Source organism: Gastrolobium bilobum, unplaced genomic scaffold (genome assembly GCF_033153095.1).
Source record: "Gastrolobium bilobum isolate Gb01-03AN ecotype WA unplaced genomic scaffold, APGP_CSIRO_Gbil_v1 utg11897, whole genome shotgun sequence".
Lineage (NCBI taxonomy): Eukaryota > Viridiplantae > Streptophyta > Magnoliopsida > Fabales > Fabaceae > Gastrolobium > Gastrolobium bilobum.
In genome coordinates, this window is record NW_026897107.1 from 144,598 (window position 1) to 163,290 (window position 18,693).

Below are 18,693 nucleotides of genomic sequence, written 5' to 3' on the forward strand. Positions count from 1 at the left end.
ATTATTTTAATATTTATTCTCATATGGAGATTATACTTACAACATTTTACAACCAGATATTAAACATTGATTTTTGTAAGTATGATAATTATAATTTATTGAGAATTAATAATTAATTAATAAGTGTGACCCAATAAATTATAATCATCACATTAGCAGAAATCAACGTGTAACATTTGGTTGTAAGATGTTATAAACGAAAAGATGTTGTAAATATAATTTTTCTCTTATTCTCATTCATAAAATAATGCTTTTTAATTTTCATTTGTGCAACTTTGTTAGTTTTTAATTTTCAATTTTTTATACAAAGGAGTGGCAAAGGCCTCTAATACAAAGTCCATTCTATAAAAGAAAGATGCATGCTAAATCATCTAGTAATTAAACACGTCAACCCTAAGTGTAGAAGAATGGGATTAAAACCAGCTACTATATATATTATTCCCTTCTGTATGGCCATGAATGATGTGCACATGCACGCCTCCAATTCTTATTAAGTATTAACAATATCTGCAATCATTTGACCAATATTATTCGCACAAGCATAGATTCTTGACACCCCTAAATGGGAAACTCATCATTTTCGATCCAAATAGCAGAAGTCATCGAATTTCAAGGACGTTGAAGCCTCTTTTATATAAATACTCCAATTTAAAGCTTAGTAAGAAAAACATTCGTAGATCTAATACTACAAATAAAGCCAAAAGTCCAAGAACCAAAATCATCTTTGAAAACTATTTCTATAAAGGTAAACCGTCGTGATAATATATCGAAAAGAATTAGTTTAAACAGAGAAGAAATATGACGAGATAAGTGGTTTTGGCGTGTGATAAATGAACATTTCCAAAAAGAGAATTATTTTATAAATGAGAATAAAATATAAAAAAAATAAAAATTATACAAATGTGTTAATAAAAATATTTAAGTACCAAAAACCCATATCTATTTTAATAAAAACAATCTTATTTTTTACTTAGGAGAAAGATACATGGCCTAGAAGTCTAATTCTCAGATTGTGCCTGCACAAATTCGTGTAAACTGTAATTTTTGTTGTTAATTAAAAGGATAGAGAAAGAGTTTACCAAAAAAATAAATAAATAGAGAAATTAAAGATTTTGTATCGTAAAAGATAAGTATAAGAAGTGACATTTTTGTTTTGACAAAAACTTGAAAAATAAAAATAAACACAAAGGTCAATAAAACCACCTCATATCAACAACAGCTTGAATTGTATAACATATTTTTAAATTAAATTTCTTCCTCTTCTACTCAATAATGAGGTCATGTTGTAAATTAGGTAAAGAACTTTGAGATACACCACCCCAAAAGCTAGCTCAAAGGATGGAAATAAAACCACCTCATATCAACAACAGCTTGAATTGTATAACATATCTTTAAATTAAATTTCTTCCTCTTCTACTCAATAATGAGGTTATGAACATTGGAATACACTACCCCAAAAGCTAGCTCAAAGGATGGGAATAAAATCACCTCATATCAATAAATTAAATTTCTTCCTCTTCTACCTCAATAATGAGGTCATGTTGTAAATTATGTAAAGAACCTTGGGATACACTACCCAAAAAGCTAGCTCAAAGGGCGGGAATAAAACCACATCATATCAACAACAGTTTGAATTGTATAACATATTTTCAAATTAAATTTCTTCCTCTTCTACTCAATAAGGTCATGGTGTAAGAAACTCCACAAAAGAAAGTGGGGGGCGGCGAGGCTCTGATACATCTAAAGAACTTTGAGATACACAACCTCAAAAGCTAGCTCAAAGGATAAGAGTGTCCTAGATCTTATAAACTCCACATTAATTGCTCATACAACCAGTCTGGGACTATATATTTCAACAAATTATTTCATCATTTGCATAATAAAATTGATATCAACAATAAACATTAATATGGTCCCCGAAGTCCCTGACCGTAATGGGTGCGGTCCCCTAAACAGTTTGTAATGGTCCCCTCAACGTAGGTAATGGTCGTACCAATTAGGTTTGTATTCAATTGGCCTGCCACGTTTGATGCGTCGTTTGTACATGGTCATGTATATTGTCGTTGGTTTCCAAATTGATTTTGGGATATTTTTGAAAAAAAAAAAATAGATATATTCAAATATTTTTGGGATATTTTTTAATCAAAAGGGTACGAATTATTGGGTTTATTAATATTATTGATCAAATCATTATCTTTCAAAATAAGTAAATAAATAAACCATTATCTTATCTCGTGACATAGACTATTTGTTTGTGAGAAAAACAGCACCTAGCTAGGAACAAACATGACTTTGAGAAACTTACAAGTTTTTAGATACACTCAAGAAAGATAATGGGTTAAAGCCAAACTTTAATATAAGATATTTACCTTATTTAATAAAATTAAAATTATTTTTTTATCTAAAACTGTTTTTTAATTTTTTTAAATTAATGCAAAGTTACACACACATATTGATAATTCATCAATTTGTTTTATTTTTTAAAACATTACTGATCTTTATCAATGTTTTAATAGAAGGATAAATGTTGAATATGTCGCTATCGAAGTAGATCTAAGAGTACTTCAGTGGAATGTTTTTACGTCAGGCTGCGCAAAAAAAAAAAAAAAAAATTTGAATATGAGGGTGGGAAAGCGAGAAAGAAAATAAAGTTTAACCATTCTTGTTATTAACAAAGAGAAAAATATTGTTATCAAAAAAAAAAAAAAAAAAAGAGAAAAATATTTTTTATGCAGTTACTGCAGATAGATTATCTGCATTTACTCCTAAAAAGACATCATTTTTTATTGAAATATTAAAAAATTATAATTATAATTATAAAGACTATAATAACTCTGAAATAAATTAAAATTACAAAAATATCATGATTTCTGCCCCAAAACAATATCGTATTGAGCTTATTACAGATAATTTATCTGCAATAACTGAATAAAAACGAATCAATTAACAAATTATAAGAGTGAAAAAGAAAGAAGTTTGATTTTATAAAGAACAAAATTTCAACGTTATTTAACTGTGTTAAAAATATAAGAATCGGGAAATAAAAAAGCAGACAGGCAACTCATAAATAGAGAGAGAAAAATTATGAAAATGATTAGGTTATAACTAATTAACGATAAGAAATTTATAAATTAGGGACTTTCATTTATTAGGAATACATATAACAATTATATGAATCATATATATAATAGTTTTTTTTGGTATATATATAATATACAGAAAAATAAATAATAATAGTAATAATATTAACGTGTAATTTTTTAAATATAATCAATTTTGATGCCTAAAATTTTGAGAACCTCCGAGCGAGTTTTACCAACCTTGCTTGAGCATGTCCATATCCACGCTAACGCAATCTATCATTTCATTAGAGAAATACACAAATAAATTATATTTGCACATAAAAATTTAACACTGTTTATATATATATATATATATATATATCTGTGTGTGTGTAGGGTTAGCATCATTTTACACCAGTGTAAGTTACACTCCCAATTTTGTCCGCTGATCTCACTTATATCTAAGGGCTCAAATTTTTTAGTAATGTGAGCCATTAGATACAAATGGATCAATTATCAAGATTGAGTGTAAGACTTCTAACTCTTACACCAGTGTAAAAATATCCTGCTCTATATATATATATATATATATATATATATATATATGGGAAATCATGCTCTATGGCAATAGTAGAGCAAGAAAATTTCCTGCATAAATTCGTTTCCGTGCCAATTAATTTTTTTTAATATAAAATGTGAGACCCACATTTAATTTGTCTTTATTTTTGTTCTCTCATATTATCATGCAACATAAAAAAACATGAACCCGCCAATAAAGGTGGGCACAGTTGGCTAAGGGTTTCCCTCTCAGAAATTCTCAAAGAGATTGGAGGGTTTTCCCTGACCCTAATGGATACCGGTGTCTAACCCCACTTAAATTTTTCTTGTACTAAAAAAAAGAAAACATAAACCCTATATATATATATATAGAATAATAAAGAAATTCTAATATACTACCTTATTTTTTTCTCAAATAAATAAAGTATAATAATATTAAACGTTTTTGGTAGCAAATATCATTAGTCGAGTTGGCTCTCTCAAACCATATAAAGCGAGATAAAAAGCTTGTTACCACTTAATTAATTTAACAATGGAAAAATAGTATCTAATGTTACTTTAGTCAACTTTATCTAATATTCACCGAAACAACATCGTTTTGGGATTGAAAAATAAAAAAATTAAAATGATAAAAATTATTATAACCCTGCAATAAATTAAAATTATAAACACATTATCGTTTCCGTCTCCAAAAACGAACTTTAGAAAAAACAAACCCTTTGACTATACGCATAAACAATGCTTTTTGGTTAACTGTATATATGTTTTATTAGATGAAAAGTCATACGTTAGAACCTAGAAACCAAAGAGTGGATCCCAAATCTCGCGGAGAGAGATTCTGACAAAACAAAATGACGATCGATCAGTTAAATTATTTTCCCATTGATTGACATGGGTTTGTTTGTTAGTACCACGAAACAACTATATTAGGAAACACCTGCAGCGTTACATTACATAACAAAATGAGTAGTGACATGGAATATGGGGTTGTGGGTTTGATCTTAGCCATGTTGGCGTGGATGGTGTGGCTAATGGTGTTGGAACGTAGGCAGCTAGGTCAGCTTCCACCTGGACCAAGACCATGGCCAGTGGTTGGCAACATTTTCCAACTAGGTTGGTCACCCCACGAGTCCTTTACCAAACTGGCTCGTAAACATGGTCCTATCATGACCCTTTGGTTAGGTTCCATGTGCACTGTGGTTATCTCCTCCAGCGAAGTGGCTCGTCACATGTTCAAAAACAACGACGTGGTTCTTTCTGGAAGGAAGATTTACGAGTCCATGAAAGGGAATCATGGTCATGAGGGCTCCCTCATAACTTCTCAATACGGCACACACTGGCGCATGCTGAGGCGCTTGTGCACCACTGAGTTTTTTGTGTCAAGTCGTTTAGATGCCATGCGAGGTGTGCGTTCAAAATGCATAGATCGCATGTTGCACTTGATAGAAGAAGCTGGTGAATCTGGTACTTGTGCCGTTGATGTTGGGAGGTTCTTTTTTTTCATGTCTTTTAACCTTATTGGGAACCTCATATTCTCAAAGGATTTATTAGACCCTGAAATGGAGAGAGGGACTAGATTCTATTGCCATGCAGTTAAGGTTATGGAGTATGCTGGGAAGCCCAATGTAGCAGATTTCTTGCCAATATTGAAGTGGCTTGACCCTCAAGGTATAAGGAGGAAGACACAATTCCACGTTGAGCGAGCCTTTGAGATAGCTGGATTCTTCATCAAAGAAAGGATGGAAAATCGTTGCTGTGGAAAGGAGAACAAAGACTTCTTGGATGTACTCTTGGAGTTTAGTGGGGATGGTATCAGCGCACCCTATACTTTTTCTTCAAGAACCATTAATGTCGTTGTCTTTGTAAGGCCCTTCGCTCGCTTTTCCAACTCATATATATTCATTATACATATATATTAATGGGGAAGATTATATTGAGAAATTTTTTTTCTTACAAACTACACTAAGTCATACACTCTCAATCGAAGTCTGACTAGTCAGATTTAATGTTATTTTTAAGAAAAAAAAGTTTGTCAATATAACCCCTCCCTATACTAATTGAGAAGAGTTATATTAATAAACTTTTATTTTTACAAATTTACAAACTACATTATATGTTACCGGTAAGACTTCACTCAAGAGTGTCTTACCTTAAGACATAATGTAATTTATAAATATAACATATCTCCTACTAAATAGCTATATATTAAGGACCTTGATGTTGACAAGAATATTTGGTTACAGGAAATGTTCACTGCAGGGACAGACACGACAACAAGCACAATGGAATGGGCGATGGCAGAGCTTCTGCACAATCCAAGTACGTTAAAGAAAGTGCAGATGGAGATAAGGAGCAAAATAGGCAAAGATAGGAATATGGAAGAAAAGGATATAGAGAATATTCCATACCTTAAAGCAGTCATAAAAGAAACACTGAGACTTCACCCGCCTCTTCCTTTTATGGTTCCTCACATGGCAGTGGACTCTTGCAACATGCTAGGCTACCATATTCCCAAAGAATCACAAATTATAGTGAATGTTTGGGCAATTGGGAGGGACTCAAAAGTGTGGGATGCTCCCTTGTTGTTCTGGCCAGAAAGGTTTTTGGAGCCTAACATGACGGATTACAAGGGACACCATTTTGAGTTTATACCCTTTGGTTCGGGTAGAAGAATGTGTCCGGCTATGCCACTTGCCTCTCGTGTGCTTCCTCTGGCACTAGGCTCGCTCTTGCACTCCTTTGATTGGGTTTTGCCAGATGGCCTTAAACCAGAGGAGATGGACATGACAGAGGGAATGGGAATAACGCTAAGAAAAGCTGTTCCTTTGAAAGCCATACCAGTCCCTTTCAGAGGAACTCATGTTGTAGAGGAATAAAACTATTATGGCATCGAAGTGTTCTATGTAAACAAAAAATTCACAAATGATTTACTGCCTTCCAAGACCCTTATTATCATGCGGAATTGCTTCCCTGGTTTTGTATATTTTGGTTTGCTAGGTTGGTTTTAAGTTCTAGTTAATCGATTTCCGTCCCAATTGAAGATTGTTGTAAAGAACATGGTTTGACTAGTTTTAAGTTCTATTGTAAAATACAGCTATATATAAAGATGCACCAACTATATGTTCCTTTCATACATACTAGCTAGGATCTTTGTACGTGCTCTAGCTCGAAAGTCTTGAAAGATATATATACCAATAAATTTCAGGTACTCCTGGAGGTTGCTGTTTCTGATTATATTTAGGTCATTATTTTTTTGATCTTAGACTTGCCATATTCGTTATTCTTTTGATCATAGTCTTGCCATATTCAGTATCAAGTGGGAAGACAATTGTGCACACTTCACTTACACGTACAAATAGGGGACAAGAGAGACTCAATTATAACTAAGAAAATGAACGACGGCACTTTACCTCCCATTTTCAATCATTCAGCATTGTAAGTTGTTTTATAAAGTGATTCTAAATTTTATCATTTTCATAATTTTTACCTACTCAAACCAACATAGCCATGAAAGTACCAGTTGACTGAACTAGCAAAATCTTCTGCAAATAAATACAAATATTAAATCTTGCCTTCACACACCCATCCTGAGGCGTATGAATCATTTAGCAGTTGAAATAAAAAGAATTTCCCAAATCAACTATCTCTAGCAAAAAAATATCAACATAGCCATACTCAACCCGATCACCAATTGCTGGACCTATTCTGTATCGCATTTCACTAATATAACGACATACTTACAAGCAATGAAAATCTCCCAATAAGGATCCGTCGAGGAAAAAGCCAAAAAAGAGAGGAAAGGAAGATGTAACATGGACATAGGCACTAGAATAATAAAGCCAGCCTTCAATACTACCACGGATCTAGAAATATTTACATCCTATGCACATTACCAAAACTCAGTTTGCTCTATGTTGAACAAAACATAACCATGTACGCCATAAGTTGATCTGGTACCTAATATGCTATTTCTTAATGAAGCTTACGCTTACACCTACGGATTGCAGCTGCTCTGCCAGCATTTTCCTCATCACATTGAGGAGATTCTTCTACAACACCTTCCTCCTGCACAATGAGCCCTCGATTCCGCGATAGCTTCCTTATAGGGGTTACAGCCAAAGCTGGTTGGGAATTGTCACCACCCATCTCAGCCTTGGAGTCAACCACAGTGCAATATTGAATCCTATTTGGCATTAGCTCGTGGCCATCAGGCACCATATCCTTCATTAACTGAAAGCAATGTTGACAGGTTTACAGAAGAAAAAATCATAATGCAATGTCCAGGACTACAAATAAAACAAAGAAATGGATTGTGAACCATAGTATTATTTGTTTACTTCACATAATCCATCAATTCACATAACCAACAACCAAAATAAAAGTGTTGGGTAATTTACTGTAATAACAGCAAAAACAAAAGTTTTTCAAGCATCATTTTTTTATTTCCTTCCTTCTCTGAAAGCTATTGGTTGAACAAAGTACTATACAATAAATCTTCTAACTGCCAGGAAAAAAAAAACTCAAAACATTATTATCTTTTGGGAAAATGTTTATCCTTTTAAATGACACAACTTATATTCTTTCACTCTCACAAAGAGGTGGGACCCACACCTTTATTTTTTTGTCAACTCTCTCTCCTCCTTTATCTATCTCTTTCTCTCTTTTAAAATGACACAACTTTACATCCTTTAAAATGATACACACTTTACCCTTATCTTTTATTCTTTTTAAACAATAATGATGCTGTCACCCTAAAATGATGGCATCCCACTAAAAATATCAATTATTGGTTTAAATTAACAATATGCACCTTGAGTCCCACTTTATGAGTACTGAACCTGTTCATACCTTCCAATCTTGGTAATCATATCTGAACACGAAATGAGTGTAAGAAACTTCTTTTGACATTACTGAGTTTGCAGCTGGAGCATTTTTCGGTGCTGAAAAAGAAGATAGCATACATTTAAGTACTGATGGTACAAAAATTGAATAGGAGGCAAATATAATTGATTGTGGAGGAAACATCTTACAAACATAGTGTGAACCGTTTTCATCCAGACTGATCTCAGCACGACCATCTTTCACTAAGAATGATAAGGAAAACAAGTTTTCCACCGTCTGAGCAAAAGATGTTCTGTTCAAAATTAGGCTTTCAAGTCGGACACGTTTCATTCTCCTTAAGATGCCAAACATCGTCAACATGTTGTTGTCAGTATCAGTTTTTCCCTCTCCTCCGGTATCATCAAGCTGTTTCGAATAAACAATAACTATAAGTACAGACCAAAGTACTTGCAAGCACATGACGTAGTTAAATTGATTCCTAATCTATTTTGCAATAATCAAAATGTCACCAAGTTAAACATTGGTAAACCCTCCCCCCTTTTCTTCTATAGCCAACACGGAAATTAAGGAATATGATGTTCATTATCGAGCATTCTTTTCACTGGTTTAGGAGTGTATATTAGTTAAATGGCACACACCACCCAGTAAACCGACAAGGAACATAGCAAGAAGGAAAGCCAAGTGACCTGTTCAGGCCTAGCCGTTGCAGTTGGGAAAGGATCTCGTTTTCTGTGTACTCCTGTCTTCCGTTGCTTCAACTCATTTTGCATGGGACCAAGCCTTAAAACGAGCAACACAAAACAAAATCATAAGAGAGGGTAAAGCATATTTTGAAGAAGGACAAACAAACAAACAAAAAAAAGACAAAAACCCTACAAGAAACTCACATGGTAGAACAGCCATGAACCTTGAGAAAAAAGGGGGATACAGCAAGGTCAAGTTTTTTCCAGTTGATTGAATTTAGCGAAGAGTCTTGGGCATAGTGTTTGAGCAAAGAGCCAACAAATTGAGAAGGTGTAACATTCTCATTCACCAGAGATCTAACAGATCCAACCAAAGTGCGAGTCAAATCCAGCAGTGCCTCAGCATCTGCAACCTGCTCTCTCGGCTTCTCAACTGAAAAATCAGATACATAATCAACCAAATGCAAAGAACCACAAACATACTTCGGTTGATAGAATTATAATTACCTTGCTCATGTAACTTGTCGAATTCATTCAATATGTTATCGAAATTGTCGGAATCCGCCGTCACCAAATCATCTTTTTTCTCTGTTACATTTAGGGTTAGGGAATTTTTTCAAAATAAAATAAGAGGATATATTTGAAATTGAAGATTGATAATACCATTAATAAGGGTCTTGAGTTTGAGAAACTGGGAGCGTATGACCCTGCGACTGGCGTGGTCCTGTTTTTCATGCTCATGCTCGTGATTATGGTCATGGTCATGGTCATGGTCACGGTCACGGTCACGGTCATGGTCACGGTCACGGTCACGGTCATGGTCATGGCCATGGCCATGGCCATGGCCATGGTCGGCGGTTTTAGTTAGTCGTTCCTTCTTGACAGCTCGGAGTTGTTCTACACCTTTGCCTCTGCGCGAACCTCTCATGGCTTTCTAAAACCCTAATTTCAGCCAATGAATTTTGGTAAGGAAAAGGGAATGGGATTTTGAATTGAAATCACCACATTCTCTCTCCCTTCTTTGAATTTTGATGAAAGCCAAAATACAAATGGAGGGTTACTTTTCCCGCTATCTAAAACTGACCTAATCTATTTTTCTTTTCATTTTTCACTTTTCACCTCAAGTCTGTTTTTCACTTTGGAATTTTTATTTTTATTTTTGGTATCTTTCACTTTGGACTTTTCTTTAACTAAAAGAATGGAAATAAAAAACTATAAACTTTATTTGGATGTTACAAATTCATTAAAAAATAGGGATTAGTTAAATAAAACAATTAATTATAATATAAATTTATACTTTAAACAATAATATAATACACTTCTTCCTAAACTTAAAAAAAATATCTCTCTAAAATTTTTTCAACGGATAACTACGATTAAAACGTAATATTTAATTTAACAAAGAAAAAAAATAAGTAAATCCAACTGATAAATTTGTGATTTGATACCTGTTGTCATATTTTATTTTATTTTTTGGTATCCTTGTTGTCATATTTTTATTTCCTTTATGCATGTACGTAGCTGTTCATTTTATTTTTCTTTATCCAATGAAATATGCTTGATTGGATAATTGTATCCAAAAGATATAATCTTGTTGGAAAATAAAGCAATAAATTTAGGGAATATATCCTCTCTCATCAGCCATAAAAGAAATCTCAATCATTTAAATACAAATCAACCCTACTGAAATGACACGTAAAAATAAAGTGATTGACATTTCTTGTATAAGAGGATAGAAAATTATTTTCTATAATTTTAAAATCACATTATTTTGGAATATGAAAAAAAATACTAGAATTTTAATAAAATTTATTAAAAATAATGTAATTTTTTTAAAATATCTTACATTTTTTTAAATCTCAAGACAATTTCATTTTGAGATCGTAAGAAATAATTTTATCTCCTGATATGTGTGAGAAATATTTTTCAAAAAATAAATGGTGAAAAAATATAACCATCAATATATAATTCAAAAACTGAAATCCACTCGGTTACTTCACGTCGGATAAGAGAGAGATCCATTCTTCAAAATTTAAATAAAGTATTTTTACATTATTCGTGAAATTCTATCTTCTATATTGCAAGTACATATATTTATATTAGCAAATTTGCCACTCTTACACAGTTACACTGTTTAGGCACTGAGTACTTTGTCTTAAAAATTCTAAAATTTTAATGTCGTCATAGATGGTTGGGTAGAATTACGATCAACGAATAAAAAATAAACATCTTTAAATTCTAGAAGCATGTTTCAAAAACATTCACGGATACAATCAATTAATAATAGTATTTCTTCTTGTTAGCAGAAAGAAAGAAAAAAAGTATTTATTCTTCTTCTTTTTTTCACAAGAGTGATGAAAATGTTAATTGTTGGATTAAGTTGTTTCAAATATCGTTTATCTATCAAATGATAGTAATTCAGTTGATACATGAGATATGAGTAGGTGAGAATGAGAACATGTGTTCAATCCTCTCCAAAATTTATTTTTGGAGAAATTTAAAACTTTAATTTTAGATCTTTTTCAAGTAGAATTGTCTCTCGAAAAGGATATATATGATTTATCTAAAAAATAATAATAATAATCGTTTATGTTAGATTTTGATTTTTTTAGATATATGGAGTATATACGATTTTTAGATTGAGATAATATGACTATATTTTTCCAACCATTCTCTATTTACTGTGGAAAATGAAATGAACTTTGTTACGGACTTACTTTTTGTAGAGATAAAAATATATATTTTTTTTTTACAAAACATCAAAATTTCTTATAGTTTGCTTCAAAATCATTTAATTTTTTGTATATTTTTTATCACTTATCTCTCGTGTGAGTTTTTTATTCAAGTTAATTGTTAACGTTGTTAAATATTGAAATTATTTATCCATTTTACTCTTGCGAATAATAATAATAATAAATACAAGGAGGATAAGCGATTAAAAAAGATAAATACAAATAATAAGTGGGGATAAATAATAAAATATTAAACTATAGCGCTTTTTTTAAACTTTTCCCTTGCAATAGTCAAAAACGAAAAAAAATTAATGTGAGAAACAATATGAAGTTCAGTTAATGAGTTATATAATCAAGGCAAATAAAGGGTATTGTGTTCAAATATCTTCCACGTGTGTCTTTTAGGAGGCGTTTGGTATCCCATATTTTTCAGGATTCTCAGAAAATTGAATTTTTTTAAATTTTTAATTTTTAGATATTATCATAAACTAAATATTTTTATCATATTTCTGAAAATCGAAATTCTCGGATAAAAAAAAATTCTCCTCTACCAAATGTCCTCTTAAATCTGTTATTTATACGAGTCTTTTATGTTTTTCAATCGTTGTATTTGAATGTGTCATTGTTATATATGTATATGGATGCTAAAGAAAAATATTAATATTATCCTAATAATTTAATTTTTTTGATTTTTTTAATTTTAATGTAACCTATTTTTTAAAGAAGAAACTCAAAAGTAGTATTTGAAAAATAGAAAATTAAAATAATAGAAATACAACACCAATAAAAAATCTATTTATATTTTACAAAAAAAAAAAAATTACACTAATTAATCCTAATTTAAGTAAATTGCAAGAGTACTCAAAAGTATAACAATGATCATCAAAATTCTAATTTTTTTTCACAGTGAGGTATTCAAACTTTTTTTCTTGAGCAATAAATTATATAGGATGTTGAACAAAATATCCTTTATTTGTGTTGATCATATATACTTCATTATTCTGTTACATATTGTTCCTCCCTTCAATTTTTTTATTTTAATTTTTGTAAGGGATTAGTTCAAAAACTTGCCTATGATTTAATATTTCATCACTTATCCCTTATACTTCTCTTTTTTAATCACTTATCTCCTCATGTTTTTTTGTCTTGCTCATTGAAGCAAAATGAATAAATTAACATAATATTTAATGGCAATAAAGGTGGATTTAGATGAAAAAACTCATAAGTGATAAAAAGAAAAAGTACAAGCGATTAAATGATTTTAGAGCAAATCATAAGAGATTTTTTGAATTTTTTTTTGTTTTATTTATTTAATTATTTTGCTTTATATGTATTTCTTTTCCTTTAATCACTTGTTGTTTATATGTAAATTTATGTACTCCGAATTTCAATTAATTTAGAATAAAAGGCAATATCGATGATTAGTTGATACTCGATCATTAAAAAAATTTAATATTTACAAAAAAAAATATATATATATATATATAGTTGATACCCAAATAGAATAAATACAACTTATAGTTTTCTCAAGACAAAAAATGAATTTATAATTCAGATAAAAACATATAAATTTGTAGCGCTAATCAATTTTAATATTACAAGACTTTTAGAAAAAAGTATCCAAGACTTGGAGCATGGGTCACTCTTGGAAATATTTTTTAAGATATGGAAGCACCGAAAACTCGGTGCTCCCTCTCGTAGGATCATCGATTTTTTCTTTTTTTCATCTTTTCCTTTTCTTCTTTCTCATTTTCATAAAGGGATCATCCAATTAACGGTGGTTTTTTTTTCTCCTCATTTTCACAAAGGAACCGCGCACTCAGTGATGGTCCCTCAACATAAAAAATTCTATCGGTCACTCTCGACCTCTCAGTCAAAAAAGAAGTAGTTTCCTTTGACTTAATTTCTCCACTCAAAACATATGTATTTTTTTCTCAGTCAAAAATACATATGTATAGAGAGGATCATCTTGTGAAGAGACTGCTACTCTTTTTAACATAATCAGGTACTCGAGGTTGCTTGCTCAGCAAGGCTTTCTTTGTTTTTGTCCTTCCCATAGGCTCTTTCCTTCCAAATGCTTGCCACTTCCTCAAACGTCAATCCTTTAGTCTCTGGCATGTAGATGAGTACAAAACCAATTGAAATCACTGCTACTGCCAAGAGAATCATGAAACTCTCACCAAGCCCTACAGCATCAACAACTGAGAGGAAGCTGGTGGACATTAAGACACTACAAATCCAGTTCACTGTTGCTGACATGCCACCACATATACCTCTATACTCTTCTGGATAAATCTCAGAGTTCACAGCCCATGGTACAGGACCCATTCCTGGTGCAAAGAAAGCAATATACAAAGCCAAACCAAAAACTGCAAGCCAAGCAAATGTTTGACTTGTGTTGCCATGTCCATGTCCTATAATATAACATGATGCAGAGAGGATGACCAAGGATGCGACCACACCCGATAAGCTACCAAGAGCAAGCTTTTTTCGTCCTAAAACGTCAATAAGGTAAATGCCAAGAACAGTAAAAGCTGCATTCATTCCAGAAACAATGAGTGAAAGGAACAATGCTGCTTGATTTGACTTGAAGCCAGCCATCTGTATGATGGTGGGACTGTAGTACATTATTATGCTTATACCAGTAAACTGCTGGAATGCCTGAAGTCCAGCCCCACATATGAATGCAAGTCTTATTTCTTTCATCTTGAAAACATCACTGTAGCTAACTTTTTTCTGATTTCTGCGTTCGCGCTCCATGTGATCTTCTAGAATACTAATCTCATCCTCCAACCGTGGTGATGAATATATCTTAGAAAGCACCCTAACCGCTTCTTCTTTCCTATTCTGTAAATTCATTCATTATAAGCAACAATCATATATATATGTATATATATATATATATTGGGGCTGCATATGTACAAATATATAAAATAAAAAGGAACAAATAAATCAGGAATATATATTAAGTGTTTCAGAATATGTTTTACCTTCAAATAAAGCCATCTGGGGGACTCAGGGAGAAAGGCCATGAGAATAAACTGAACGACAGCTGGCAAACCTGCAAGTCCAAGCATCCAACGCCATGTTCCAGGAACCTGCACATATTATATGCAAATAATTTAATTATTCGAAATTTTTAAGAATGGTTGAAGCCTCGTGAGAAGTCAAAACATTGGTACAAAGCAGTATTAGAGACTTACTCTTGTCAAACCATAGTTGACCACAAAGGAAAGAAACTGTCCACCGGTGACCATAAGGACATTGGCACTGACCAATCCTCCTCTAATTTCAGAAGGTGATGCTTCTGCAATATAGACAGGGGCAGTAACAGAGGCAGCACCAACACCAAGCCCAACCAGAAAACGACCACCTATGATAACGAAAGGATTTGGTGCAAAAGCCATTATAAGTGATCCGACGACGAAGTTTATGTCTGCAATTATAGTGGCGGTCTTGCGTCCCAGAGAATCATTAATCCAACCACCAATGGCTGCGCCGAAAATTGCACCAATCAAGGCCATGCCAACAATTAATTCCTGCAATTCAAACGTAAGTAAGGGTATTAGAATTAGAATGCTCCTAGCTCCCATTCATGCATATATATCAGCAAATGTTAATTAATTATGAGCCAAACCAAAACATGCAACTGATCTATAGTTACCTGAAGGAAGCTACTATTCTTGACCACCTCAAAATCCTCTTTAATATACAGAAGGGCCCCTGACACCACACCTGCATTTATGGAACCATATATATATACATGAGCTGAGAATTTCACAACGCACCAACCACAAATTAATGACATTTCAAATTAGAGAAATTGAAATGATTGTTAGGTAGGTACCAGTATCATAGCCGAAGAGAAGACCACCAATGCCGGCGGCAAAAGTGATACCGACGATGTAAGAGTTCTGAAAAAATGAGATTTTCCTTTCAGGATGCATCTCCAAGTAACCAGAGCTTCCCGCCATCATTGACATTCTCATGTCGGCCACCATTGTCGTTGGCTTCTTAACTGCCTCAACACGCTCACAACATACAAATTTGGAGACAAAGCAAATAACTAACAAGACGTACCGACGATTAATGATTAATTGCGAGACAACATTATATAGAGCGCCAAAACACTAAATTTGGAATTCCAGAGAAAGTAGTCATTCATTTCTCAACGATAATTAGCATTTTATGCTCTAATTTAAGTCATCAACTTATTGTTTACAATTAGTTTTTTCTGTTTTGATTAGTTGTAAGTTTGTTAATCTATTAGCTGTTAGTTTTTACTTAACAGATTAGTTTTCTGTTTAATTAGCTCCTTTTATAGTTGCTTATATAAATAACCTAGTGTATTAGACTCTTTCATTCTGTTCAGTAATGAAAGCAAGTTTGCTTCCCTCACAGTGCAAGACTCTGAAAGGAAAGACGGCGTTTGTTGTCCCTCCTTTTTTTGGCTTAACTTCCTACCATTCTAGTTACTTTACAGATCAAGCTTCGGTGTAATCAAACAAATATATATTCCTTCCTACCTTAATCAGATTACTTTATTGTATTTCAGAAATTAATTAGTAAATATGCTCAAATAATAGTAAATACTCGAGCAATTTCTAAGTTTAAGCTAAGCTTAGTTGTTTATTTAATTTTATATTTAAAAATAACATGTTACTATGAAAACAATAATATACATATAAAAAACTTACACATAAAATTTAAAGAAAAATTTTGTTTCGGGATGTGATTACCTCGTAGCATTTCGAGTGGATCTACCCATAACTTTCAAAGGTCAAATATTTCAATTTCCAGAACACGTACGAGAAAAATTCTTATGAAGTTGAGTTTGTTATTTCTATTCATTTTTTATGTTGAGATTATAATATATTCTAAATAAATCAGTCATGCATTTCTCAACTATTTACTAACATTTGCGGCTTTGAAGGGAATGACCGCATTGCTCTTATATTAGAACACTTTTTTTTTTTTTTTTGTAATAATATATTAGAAGACTTTGTCTTCTCCGCACATTGACTAACGTGGTTAATTTTCGCAGAATTGTTTATCATTGGTAGGTAGCTTGAGAAATTTATTTAACGATCTAGGTCAATGATGTTGGGAAAAATTACTAAAAACCCATTTATTATATTTTTTTGTGTGCAAATTTTTTTTTAAATATATTTGTGTGCAATTTTAGAATCCTGATTTTCACGTGTTCAGTTATGATTAAAATCTAGATACTATGGGTGTGCATAACAACCATTCTATTCTCTAGCATTGTTACTGAAAAGAAACAATTCTTTTTTATTTATGTGTCTTTGAACAGTCTCTGAGAAAAAGAAAATGTGTTTGATAACTTGTTCTATTTTCATTCCGAGAATGAGAATTGCGTTTGATAACACATCAAATAATATAATAAAAATAATTCTTATTAAACATAAAAAAATTTTGGATCATCATTTTTCATTTCATATGGTGTGGTGGTGGCGGCGGGGGTGACATGGAGGTGGTAGTGGTAGTGGCAGTGGCAGTAGTGTCGTGATAATAGTAGTGGTGGTGACGACAGTGGCTGCGACGATGATGGTAGTAATAGTGGTGGCGATGGTGGTGGTGGTGGCTGTAATGGCATCATGGTTGTGATGATGGCAGTGACTACGATGATGGTGATAGTTGACGGTGGTGGCGGTGGCGTGGTGATGGAAGTGACAGGGGAGGTGATGGTGATGGTGATGGTTGTGACATCCCCGTCTCGACCCGGTTCAATTAACATGCATATGATACAAACAGAAACAGCGGAAGACTTAACTTACGAAAATACGAGCTAACTTTTTCTTTTTTTTTCTAGTTTAATTCTTATTCGACGGAGACGAAAATCGGGCAGAGTAACCTCTGTAAATCGGACAACTGGGGATTTTTCAATCCCTCTCTCAAGAGTTCCTGATAGACAATTTATACAGTATATACTTTCAGCAGTACCAGACATCCAAATATAATCATATACCCATCCATGGGCGCATGCATAACTGGGCTCTGTGCCCCTACATCTAACAGCATGCAATCCAATACGTAAACATAACCGAATACTACATCGTCATATCAACATGCCTGAATACCCAAATGTACATGCATCATACTGAAAGACATGTACAGAACATATACAGGCCATATACATAGTAAAGGATCAGACATCATGATCCACAAAATGCTGAAATACTAAGTAACATAAATACACTCCAAAATAGTAGTAGCCTGCAGCTACTCAAAATCTGGTCCATCCAAACGCCTCAACCACAAGTCGCGTCCCTGCCTAGTGAGGGCTCACCGGAAATCTGAGAACCTGAAATGATGTCCCCAAAGAGGGGTGAGATAACAATCTCAATAAGCTTCAGGTTTATAGAGAATTCTCCATACCCCTGGCTCACTCCTGCATGAAAGTCAGATACAGACTATAGCAATGCAACATATAATAGATATCATAACCGAACCAAGCACATATACATATCTTATCAGAGGCGTATGCAGTCATCCTCAAGGGAGAACCCCAAGCGGAAATCGACGCACTTGTTCCCAAGGGAGGACCCCAAGCGGAACCAGAACATGTCAGAGGCATACACCGTCAATCTCAGGGGAACCCCAAGAAGACATCAGTGTATCTTACAATCAATACAGAAATCATATCAGAACAAGTCATATCATGTTATCAAATAGCTCTATATGAATGCATCTATACAAAGCATCAAAACAATCATACAATCCAACAACAGTTCACTAACTATGGCAGAGCACTCAAGCAGGAAAAGACTCTTTAAACATAGAGTTTACCTCTTG

General features: G+C 33.0%; 3 protein-coding genes across 3 annotated transcripts; 1 reads left to right on the plus strand and 2 right to left on the minus strand.

The window, feature by feature from the left end:
* The first annotated feature begins 4,594 nt into the window (after positions 1-4,594).
* Positions 4,595-6,496, plus strand: LOC133304204 (cytochrome P450 76A1-like). The gene is made up of 2 exons (XM_061504202.1): positions 4,595-5,482; positions 5,864-6,496. The coding sequence occupies exons 1-2, from the start codon at positions 4,595-4,597 to the stop codon at positions 6,494-6,496; spliced, it is 1,521 nt and encodes a 506-aa protein (XP_061360186.1).
* A 700-nt stretch (positions 6,497-7,196) lies between these two features.
* On the minus strand, positions 7,197-10,168 carry LOC133304222 (non-structural maintenance of chromosomes element 4 homolog A-like). The gene is made up of 7 exons (XM_061504233.1): positions 9,809-10,168; positions 9,653-9,733; positions 9,350-9,578; positions 9,149-9,242; positions 8,651-8,867; positions 8,469-8,560; positions 7,197-7,850 (listed from the first exon to the last, which is right to left on the minus strand). Exons 1-7 carry the CDS (start codon positions 10,071-10,073, stop codon positions 7,593-7,595), a joined length of 1,236 nt encoding a protein of 411 aa, XP_061360217.1. The 5' UTR covers positions 10,074-10,168; the 3' UTR covers positions 7,197-7,592.
* Positions 10,169-13,878: 3,710 nt separating this feature from the next.
* On the minus strand, positions 13,879-15,866 carry LOC133304205 (inositol transporter 1-like). The gene is made up of 5 exons (XM_061504203.1): positions 15,725-15,866; positions 15,542-15,612; positions 15,081-15,416; positions 14,868-14,975; positions 13,879-14,724 (listed from the first exon to the last, which is right to left on the minus strand). Exons 1-5 carry the CDS (start codon positions 15,864-15,866, stop codon positions 13,879-13,881), a joined length of 1,503 nt encoding a protein of 500 aa, XP_061360187.1.
* Positions 15,867-18,693: the final 2,827 nt, after the last annotated feature.

Excerpts from the sequence above, each read along its gene's own strand:
- LOC133304204 (XM_061504202.1), top strand. The coding sequence starts at position 4,595 with ATGGAATATGGGGTTGTGGGTTTGATCTTAGCCATGTTGGCGTGGATG. Across the intron at positions 5,483-5,863 it reads CCATTAATGTCGTTGTCTTT|GAAATGTTCACTGCAGGGAC; the intron begins GTAAGGCCCTTC and ends ATTTGGTTACAG.
- LOC133304222 (XM_061504233.1), bottom strand. The coding sequence starts at position 10,073 with ATGAGAGGTTCGCGCAGAGGCAAAGGTGTAGAACAACTCCGAGCTGTC. Across the intron at positions 9,243-9,349 it reads GTTCATGGCTGTTCTACCAT|GCTTGGTCCCATGCAAAATG; the intron begins GTGAGTTTCTTG and ends GCTCGTTTTAAG. Across the intron at positions 8,561-8,650 it reads AAACGGTTCACACTATGTTT|CACCGAAAAATGCTCCAGCT; the intron begins GTAAGATGTTTC and ends CTTCTTTTTCAG.
- LOC133304205 (XM_061504203.1), bottom strand. The coding sequence starts at position 15,866 with ATGAGAATGTCAATGATGGCGGGAAGCTCTGGTTACTTGGAGATGCAT. Across the intron at positions 14,976-15,080 it reads TCAACTATGGTTTGACAAGA|GTTCCTGGAACATGGCGTTG; the intron begins GTAAGTCTCTAA and ends TAATATGTGCAG. Across the intron at positions 14,725-14,867 it reads CCAGATGGCTTTATTTGAAG|AATAGGAAAGAAGAAGCGGT; the intron begins GTAAAACATATT and ends ATGAATTTACAG.